This window comes from Volvox carteri (assembly GCF_000143455.1).
Source record: "Volvox carteri f. nagariensis unplaced genomic scaffold VOLCAscaffold_32, whole genome shotgun sequence".
NCBI lineage: Eukaryota > Viridiplantae > Chlorophyta > Chlorophyceae > Chlamydomonadales > Volvocaceae > Volvox > Volvox carteri.
The window spans coordinates 905026-914546 of NW_003307575.1; the positions used below are offsets into that span (position 1 = coordinate 905026).

A 9521-nucleotide genomic window follows, 5' to 3' on the forward strand; every position below is an offset into this window, starting at 1 on the left:
CCCTCCCTCCCTTTCTCCCTGCCCTCCCTCCCTCCCTCCATCCCTCCATCCATCCATCCATCCATCCATCCCTCCATCCCTCCCACCCTCCCTCCCTCCCTCCCTCCCTCCCTCCCTCCCTTCCTTTCCCCCTCCACCCCTCCCTCCCTCCCGCCCTCCCACCCTGCCCTCCCTTCCCCCCCTGCCCTATCGCACACGTCCCCACATTCGCCCGCTCGGTGGCTTCAGGTGATCAGTCCGCGGAACCACATGGTGCGGTGGGTCGGTGGGTCAGTGGGAGCGCCACCAGGACCGGAGAGGAAGTGTGTCATGGGAGGTTACACCCTACCGGTACACCCTACCCAACCTCACACGCAAACCCCAGCTCCATGCACACACACACACACACGCGCAGGTTTTCACCCCTCTCCTCGCATCCACCACGGTGGGGACTTTGGAGCCTCGCAGTGTTGCCGTACACATGAACGACATACAGCCTGCGCTGTCGTCGCCTTCAAATGCCTTGTATATCGCCGGTGGGTCGCTCGTGTCTGTGTGTGTATATGTATGTATGACACGTTGATTACACTGTGGGCTTGAAAGCCGGGGGCCCAGGGCCGAAACACACACAGCGCGGGGAAGGGGCCCAGACGCACACGGCTGGTTAGTCTCATGCACTCCGCCCCCCGGGTCAGACCGCACGGGAAACGACGGCCGGCACTCAGCAGTGTAAGTATATGTATATATGTATGTATGTATGTATGTATGTATGACTTAGATTACACTGTGGGCCGCGAGAGCCGGGGGCCGAAGCCGAAACACAGCGCAAGGGTCGGGAGCACACAGCACAAGTCGGTTAGTCTGAGACTGCTGACCCACGACGCAGCCGTCCAGCAGCAAGTCTGTCCGGGGAAGGCGCTGCAGTGAAGGTACGACGGCCTCTCTAGTCCCGCCTGTATATATGTATGTACGTCACGGACTCTCAGCTTTGTGGGGAGGCCGGGGAGACCCCCGAAGCCGCGGGTGGGCTAGGGGGTGGGGGCACACACCTATAATCAGGTAGATATTACACGGCAGAGATGCAACCCCCATCCTTTCTTTTTTGTACCTTTTTGTCGTACCAACTCTGTACAGAGGCTCAATCCGTGGATCCGACCAGCCATACCGTTACTTGTCAAAGCGCGGATGGCATGTCGTTTGCCGTATCGTACGACAAGCTGGCAATATGTACGGGATCCCAGGTGCGCAGAGCCACCAAGAAAGACGTCGTACGTCAACCATCACGATTAAGATCGTATCGGATCACATCGGATCAGAGATTAAATCGTTGCTGTGCAGCTGCTGTGCACTTGTGTACGGCTCTATTTGTGCCGCTCTCGGGACGTCCGTACACACCAGCGAGGGAGTCATTGGTCGGTTCGCAGGGAAGCACTTTTGGCATCCCTGGAGTTCTGGAGCACGCGCACTTCCTTCGCGATGTGAAGCAGGCGGAGGCCATTCGCCAGCGGCTCATAGAGAATCTGGCGCTTGCTGGAATCCCAGGTACGAACATGTACGGCAGTACGGAGCGGGGTGCATTCTGTAAAGTACCCGGGCGCAATGGGAGAAGAGTACAATGGTGTGATGCAATGGGTGATATTTCGGTCGACGCAGTGCGGCCCAGTGGCGGCCCCAGTGGCGGCCCCAGTGGCGGCCCAGTGGCGGCCCAGTGGCGGCCCAGTGGCGGCCCAGTGGCGGCCCCAGTGGCGGCCCCAGTGGCGGCCCCAGTGGCGGCCCCAGTGGCGGCCCCAGTGGCGGCCCCCTCCCAGCCCGGGCCGCACCCCACCCCGCGGACTCCGCGGACTTCACGGGGGGGCTGAGCTCTCCAAGCTGCACTCCCCAAGTGCCGTCTCTGCAAGGCGGCATCCCCCATCTCCCTCCCCTCTCACTCTTGTTCGAATGTTCATATGATACCCACCCTAACCACCCACCCTAACCACCCACCCTACCTATTCCCCCCACTCACTCCACCGCTCTCACCTCCCCCGCCTCACCGAACCAGGCCGCCCCCTGGATGAGTGGCAGCGGCTGCTTCATGTCGTCATTGTGGGCGGGGGGCCGACCGGTGTGGAGGTGGCGGGGGAGCTCACCGTGAGAGGGGAAGCGGGTGGGGGGAACCAAACCAAACCAAGCCCTTGGATGGCACGGGGGGCGGGGGACAGACACATGGGGGGGGGAGTAGGGGGCGGAAATCAGGATAGGATAGGATAGGATGGGATAGAGGGGGGATGGGGGATGCAGAGAAGCACCTGTGGCAACACGCATCCAAGGCCACACAAACTGCCGTACGCGAGTCCAAAGCGGGGGTGGCTTTGTGTTGTACGGCACTCAGGACGTACGACACTCCTAGGTGCTGTACATTTTCGAGAAGTGTCCTGCTGTCCTTGGCTGGCTTGGTTTAGGTGTTAGGTGTAGGTTTGGAGGAGCAGACGTTTTGCCGTTGTCTCCAATTTTTTATTCCTGCCAATCCTGCGTTGCAGGTGTATGACCGCGGCCAGCTGCTTCACCAGGAGGAACCCTGATGGATGATTGAATCTTTTTTATTAAATTCTTTGAATTATTGTCTAGATGGATCCATGGGTAGGCAGGATGTGCTAAATGTAGTGTTTTTTGGCGCTTCCATGAAGGATTTTATTTCCCTAAAACCCTAAAAATTAAAACCCTTCAAAACCCTAAAACCGCTCGTCAGGACTTTATTTCCAATGAGCTTCGGAAGCTGTACCCAGAGAGATCTCGTGCCATGAGGTAAGCAGTTGTCGTACAGCAGGATTACTGCGGTCGGTCTCGCTCTGTCGCGGCGTGTTGCGATCACGACACACATGCTGTGTACGACACGCCGATGATCTTCAGGGTGACGTTGGTGGAGGCTCGTGAGCTGTTGGGCTCCTTCGATGCATCGCTGCGCGAGTACGCGGCGCGGAAGCTCATTCGACGGGGTGTCGTACTCCGGAAGGCGAGTTGTTTATATCATTTTTCGCTTTTGTCGCCGTCATTTTACTGTTGTTGTTTACTGTCGTCTTCTTCTTCGTCGTCGTCGTCGTCTTCGTCGTCATCGTCCCGCAGTTTTGCTTTTACCGTTTTTCTGTTTGTTTTTTGCCTTTTTCCTTCTTTTGCTATTTCCCCCTTTGATGCCATCATCATACCTCCCATCACAATTAATTACCCCTGACAGGTTTTAAATCCCTATTCCCCCGCCGCATATTCCCCCGCCGCATATCCCCCCGCCGCATATTCCCCCGCCGCATATTCCCCCGCCGCATATCCCCCCGCCGCATATCCCCCCGCCGCATATCCCCCCGCCGCATATTCCCCCGCCGCATATCCCCCCGCCGCATATCCCCCCGCCGCATATCCCCCCGCCGCATATCCCCCCGCCGCATGTTGCGCTGTCGCCTTTCCCCCCCCTGGATTAAACTCCCGGCCTTCTTTTCCCCCTCACACCCCCTCCCTTTTCTTCTCCTGGACTACCCGTCTTTAGTATCTGCTCCATTCGCCAGTGGTTCGTTCGGTTCTTTTTGACATTGCATGTGTTTGGTCACTCCACGTTGCTGCCCATTTCGCATATTTTTTTAATCCTCCCCCCCTTTCCCCCTCCCCGCCCGTCGTCGTACCCTCCTCCTTGTCCTTGTCCCTGGCCTGGCCCCCTAGGGTGTCGTACATGAGGTCACGGCACAGGATATTGTACTGAAGGTAATTCCTGAAGGGGCCACCCAAGAATGTCTGTGTGTATGTCTGTGTGTATGTCTGTCTCCTAACAAAGGTCTACGTGGGTATCGTACTGTACGGCCCGTGCAGGACGGAACCGTACTGCCGTACGGGCTGTGTATCTGGAGCACCGGCGTCGGCCCCACGCCGTTCACGTTGTCGCTGCCCTTCGCGAAAACTGGTTAGTTGGTTAGTTTGTTGGTTGATTCGTAATACATATTGGGCAATCGAGTGACAGTTGAAGGGTAAGGGGGGGGGTAGGCGGGCAGTAGGTGAGCAGCGAGGCTAGCAGCGGAAATTCCCTCCATTGATATGTTCCCCTCCCATCGTGCAGCGCGCTATCCTTTGTATTAGGAAGTTGCTAGGAAGTCAGGTTTTCAGGGTGTGTGTGTGTACAGCTTGAGTATATCAATGTGTATTCTATACATTCGATCCTTCCCTGACAACATGGCGTCAGTTTTAAAGGAAATTAAAGAAAGCGATTATTTACAGCAATATTCAGCAAGACGGTGACTGACACATAAAAGGAAAAAAATTGCAGCTACAAAAACAATCTCAAATTAGGCAAAATTGCAAACGGAGTGGGTGCACTCCCTCGTACGACACAGGTAATAGTGAATGTGGTTGGGGGTGTGTGGGGAGATCGATCACAGTCCCCGAACACACACACAGAGAGAGAGGGAGCCTCGGCTGGCTCTCTCTCTCTCTCTGTGTGTGTGTGTGTGTGTGTGTGTGTGTGTGTGTGTGTGTGTGTGTGTGCCCCAGCAGTACAGCACGCTAGTTTCCGACACCCTAGTACTTTGAAATTCCAAATTCCAAATCCTAAAAATATTTAACGGTTATGTATAGTATTTTAATAATTTCAAAAACATGAAACATACGACTACTTCGGTCAGGAGAAGAATGTTATCGTTATCGTTATCTTCCTCCCTCGGCCGTTTCGGCTCCGGGATACCTTTCGCAGCTGTGGGCCGCATCGCCGTGGACAAGTTCATGCGAGTATTAGCACCCCCACAACCGCCCCAACCGCCCCAACCACCTCAACCACCTCAGCAGCAGCCCCCAGCTAGTGTAACAGCCGCCGCTGCTCCGCCTTCCCGCGTTCCAAGCATCTTAGCGGATGAGAGCGACACCCCATCCACATCCCGTCTGGAGCCCGTCCCGCATGTGTATGCGCTCGGGGATTGTTGCGCCAACCCGGACAACCCCCTGCCGGCGCTGGCGCAGGTATGTCGTACGTACGGGGGAGGCAGGGAGGGGCGAAGGAGGGGAGAGGAGAGAGGGTAGCAAGGGTTCAGGGGGGTGGGCTACTATACCGGGCCGGGCGGGGTTGGGCTGGTTCGGATTGGGGGAGAGGTTTGTCGTCCCCCCCCCCTCGGGTGGGGCGGTGGGTTTTCCTCTCTCTCTCTCTGTCTCTGTCTCTCTCTCTCTCTCTTTTTCTCATTTTCTCTTCTCCAAGCATACTTATACTTCCGTACACGCACTTTTATTTGCAAAAGCACGATCCACAATTCAAAAATTAACCCTTCCACAAATGTACTCTTGAGGTGGTAAGGGTTCGAATCCCCCATAAGCCCCCCCCAATACCCCGGGTGTGCGTGTGTGTATTGTGTGTGTGGGGCCCTGCAGGTTGCCGAACAACAGGGGCGATACCTCGCCCGCGTCCTCAACGCCGCCGCCAAAGGACCCGTGTACGGCGAAACCACTGCCGTACAGCAGTTGGCTCCAGAATTCCGGTACCGGCACCTGGGCTCCATGGCGACGGTTGGCGGCCACTCGGCGGTTTTGGAGCTAGGGGACGCCCAACGGCGGCAGTTGAGTTTGGCGGGCTTTTTGAGCTGGGTCGCGTGGCGCTCGGCCTACCTGACACGGTTGGGCAGTTTGCCGAAACGGTTGGCGGTTGCGTTTGACTGGACGGTGACGATGCTGTTTGGCCGGGACCTAAGTCGCTGGTAAAGGAGGGGTTGTGTGGGGAAGGGGGGTGGGGAAAAAGGGAGCTGGGGGGAAAGAGGGTTTCCATCGTCGTTTGTTGATGGTGGTGGAGAGGGCGGGGGAGGGAGTGCTTTGCGCAAAGGAGAAGCGGTGATGATGACGATGGCGAGGATGACGATGGCGAGGATGAGGAGGGGGATGATGATGGCGATGAGGATGGTGGCGATGATGGCGATGGTGGCGATGATGGTGATGATGGCGATGGTGATGATGGTGATGATGGTGATAAGGCGAGGTGGGTTAGGGGGAAGGGTAATGCTGATGGAGGAGGAAGGGTTTCCGGCATTCCCGTGTTGTCGGGTTGGGTGCTGTCGAATTGCTCTCTCCGACCCTCTTCGATTATGCGAGTGTGCGTGTATGTATGTATGTATGTATGTGTGGTGTGATGTGTGGTGGCGTTTTTATGATGATGATGATGGTGGTGCTGCTGGTGGTGGTCTCAGGTACGGCAATCACGGGGAGCACCTAGCGTTCACTGCGGTAGGAGGGACTCCACTTCGCCTCTCCACCACAACGTCACGTGAGCTTGAGCCCCTCAAGCTCTTAATTATTCACCAACTGCAGTCGACTGGAACTCCCTCAGAGGACAGTACGTTCCCCACTTTGTATGTGCAAACGCCCGACACGCCATGTCTCTGTCTGGGACGTCTCCTCCTTCGTCTTCTTCTTTATCTTCGGGGCAACCATTGGGAGAGATTTGGGGGGGGGGCAGCAGCAGCAGCAGCAGCAGCAGCAGCAGCGGCGGCGGCGGCGGCGGCGGCGGCGGCGGCGGCGGCGGCAGCGGGAATCCCAACGCCCTCCCGGCAAACGCGTGGTTAACAAAGCCAGTTAGCGGGTTTACGATGACCAACTCTGCGCGCGGTGCACCGCCACGTGGCATTTGGGCAATCTTCTGATTTTCGGTTAGGAAACTGACTATCACGACAAGGGGAATCCCCTGACGTACATGTATGTACGACAATCGGTTATTACGACAGTTAAGCCTTCCTAAACCTGCATGGAGGTTGAAGAGGAGGAGGACAGGGCAAGACAACATGTACAAATCTTCTTATCCTGCTGACGGCCAAGTTCCAACTACCTTGTGCGGCAAATCGTGCGGCAGACATGATCATGGCTTCCTGTATGTATGTATGTGTATCTCGCGCTATATATCGATCTCACCAAATGAGCGCATTGGGCCCAGCCTTTACTTCGATAGCTAGCTGCAGTATAAATGAACGCTGCCGGTTTTATTTATTACATGCTGACGGGGATTGGATTTTATTTCAACGAATCGACCAAAACAAAATCTAAATCCAATCCAGTTGGACGAAGAATTGGACGAAAAACACACAGCTCCTAAAAATGTCCCATCGCGCGCTCATGCCTGTCTTCTCCCCACAAAATGCCACCGCCACCGCCGCCTCATCGCAACGCATTGTGAATTAATAAATATTATGTTTTATCTTTTCCTCCACACGACGCAAACCCATCATTTCATCCCCTCTCTCTTCCTCTCATTTCCTAAAACAAACCCAACCAAAGAAAAACATTTAAGCGCGTTTTCAAATTTATCATATGTACTATATGTATATATAAATAAAGTATATAATATTTAATATTGTTTTTTTTCTCAATTTTGTTGTCAAAGTGTAGTAGCTGTCGTACAGTACATACGGCACACACCTCATCTATGAATACGCGAATACGCGCTTATGAGGCGCTCCGTCGGCTCTAGTCGGCAGTTTTCCAGAGACCATTTCAGCGTCCAGCTGCTACACAGGCGGCAACCAACGCCCCAACTACCGAGCCATTCTCCTTCCAATGGTGAAGAATTCGGAGCCTCCCCAGTCTCCCCAGTCTCTACTCCGACTCAACTCAATCCCAATTCATCTCTTCAACAAAATCCATGAAGGCCTTCCCTCGTCGAACAATTCCTGTTTCTGGAGCAGTATCAAGCATGTGAACAGAATTTAAAACTTCACTTCTCTTAAAAAGCAAGTGTTGCTTCTTGCCCGGCAGAGGTTAAGGCGACCAAAGGCCGGGTGGATGGCGGAACACACCCTCCCTGGAGGATTTCCCCGCGCTTGGGTCTCCTTGGAGCCCTAACTACCTAACTAACAACTTACCTAACTACAATACCCACCAACCTACAGTAGTTGGGCCCCAACTACCTCCGGTTATGTAATGGCCCTCGCTCGTTGTCAATACACCTTCAGCGACAACAACTACCGCAGCTCCGGAAGGGATGGATGGTGTAACACATACATACACATACACACACATATACATCCAAGCAGTGGCACATACGTATATCCGTATTGCATGTACAGCATGTGAAGGGAAAACACGGGTGTGACTGGGTGTGCGCGTGCGGCAGCGGGTGGGTGGGTGGGGACACGGAGAATGATCGGGAGTGCGAAGCTGGCCACCAGAAACACAGCACCCGCTTCACCCGCAAATCAAAACACACACAGATACAAGCACATGGTTACGTGAGGTGGAGTGACACAGGGTGTGTCGCGCGCCCCCGGACGACCAGTACATATTAGGAGGCTGTGGGCCCTCACGCCCCTCTCCCCCCGCCGCTAGGGGGAGAGAGCTTCAGTGCGAACCGTTACCGTTGGGGATTGTACGGTTAGGTGCCCCTGGCCAGCGTCCCAGGCCCGGATCGATGTGTAGCAGATACACATACATACATATATACATATATACATATACATACGCATATGGCAGGGTGGCATATCGCAGGTGGCTGGCATAAATGAAGGCCTGACATCTGCTCCCCAAGTTTCCGGGCTCAAACCCGCTTGCCGCCCCCTCGGTGAGTAAGTGGTGTTAAATTGGGAGGTAGACCCCCATCATGTGGACGGTGTAGGACGTAATTATAACAATTTGCGAGCTGACCAGGAACTAAGATGTGGCGTCGTTTATCCGCTTGACATTGGTTGGATGCTGGTGGTGAGTTGCTGAACCCCACGAATACATTCTGAAGTCGAATGGGGTGAACGGATTAAGGTGCCCCTCTCGCAGGGGAGAGCAGGGAACTGCCTCCAAGGGAAAGGGGGCCGCTGGTGAAGCTATACCACCCTGTAACATATACATATACATATACATGCACACACATGGGCCCACTGGTTCTTTAATTTACTTGATTAAACGTTCCGATCACACAGGCTGAATGACTGAAGGTGTGTAATCTCATGACCCATAAGTCACCTCACTGACCCATGGGTCTATCCTGGTAAGACTGTTTACGGACCACACCACGGGTCAATACACTACCGACCCACGGGTCTTCGGGAGGTGCTACGAAACAGCGAATGCGCCCAGGTGCCCCGACTGAAAAGCAACAGCTCCAGGGCTGAACTCGTTCGTACAAGGGACTCATTGGCGTCGACACTGCCCCGCGGGTCACTACCATGTCGCGGAGGGCGACGCTGCCGCTGCTGCTGCTGCTGCTGCTGCTGCTGCTGCTGCTGCCGCTGATCATGATGATGATGATGGTGCTGTTCATGCAGCTGCTCGTTTGTCGACCCCTTACCCGTCTCCGTCTTCATCGCCGCCGCCGGCGGCGCCGGCGCTTCCCTTGCCACGGTTGCGACACCGCCACCGCCATTGGCGACGCCAACTCCCCGCGCCAATCTCTGACAGCCACCCGCACTGGGCGTCGCTCCGCCAATGGCCGAAAAGAGTCCGCCTCCTCCTCCTCCACCGCCGTCGCCGCCACCACTATTACCACTATTGGCCGAGGCCGCCCTGGCAGCTGCCGCCGTCAGCGCCGCCGCCGCCGCTGCCGCCGCATCTGTCCTCGGCGGCGGCGGCGG

At 55.6% G+C, this 9521-nt stretch overlaps 2 protein-coding genes across 2 annotated transcripts in view; one reads left to right on the plus strand and one right to left on the minus strand.

The window, feature by feature from the left end:
• The window catches only part of VOLCADRAFT_63040 (uncharacterized protein), a gene marked incomplete at both ends in the record, with an annotated part of 5960 nt that extends 281 nt beyond the window's left edge, over positions 1-5679 (plus strand). Inside the window, 11 exons of the mRNA XM_002952768.1 lie at positions 229-252; positions 395-515; positions 1114-1220; positions 1404-1521; positions 2021-2109; positions 2708-2763; positions 2869-2975; positions 3779-3904; positions 4688-4722; positions 4879-4950; positions 5353-5679. Of these exons, the coding sequence (XP_002952814.1) occupies positions 229-252; positions 395-515; positions 1114-1220; positions 1404-1521; positions 2021-2109; positions 2708-2763; positions 2869-2975; positions 3779-3904; positions 4688-4722; positions 4879-4950; positions 5353-5679 (1182 nt within the window). The remainder of the gene's footprint in view (positions 1-228; positions 253-394; positions 516-1113; positions 1221-1403; positions 1522-2020; positions 2110-2707; positions 2764-2868; positions 2976-3778; positions 3905-4687; positions 4723-4878; positions 4951-5352) is intronic.
• A 3571-nt stretch (positions 5680-9250) lies between these two features.
• Positions 9251-9521, minus strand: part of VOLCADRAFT_93585 (uncharacterized protein) — a gene marked incomplete at both ends in the record, with an annotated part of 16741 nt that continues 16470 nt past the window's right edge. Inside the window, one exon of the mRNA XM_002952842.1 lies at positions 9251-9435. Coding sequence (XP_002952888.1) covers positions 9251-9435 — 185 coding nt within the window. The remainder of the gene's footprint in view (positions 9436-9521) is intronic.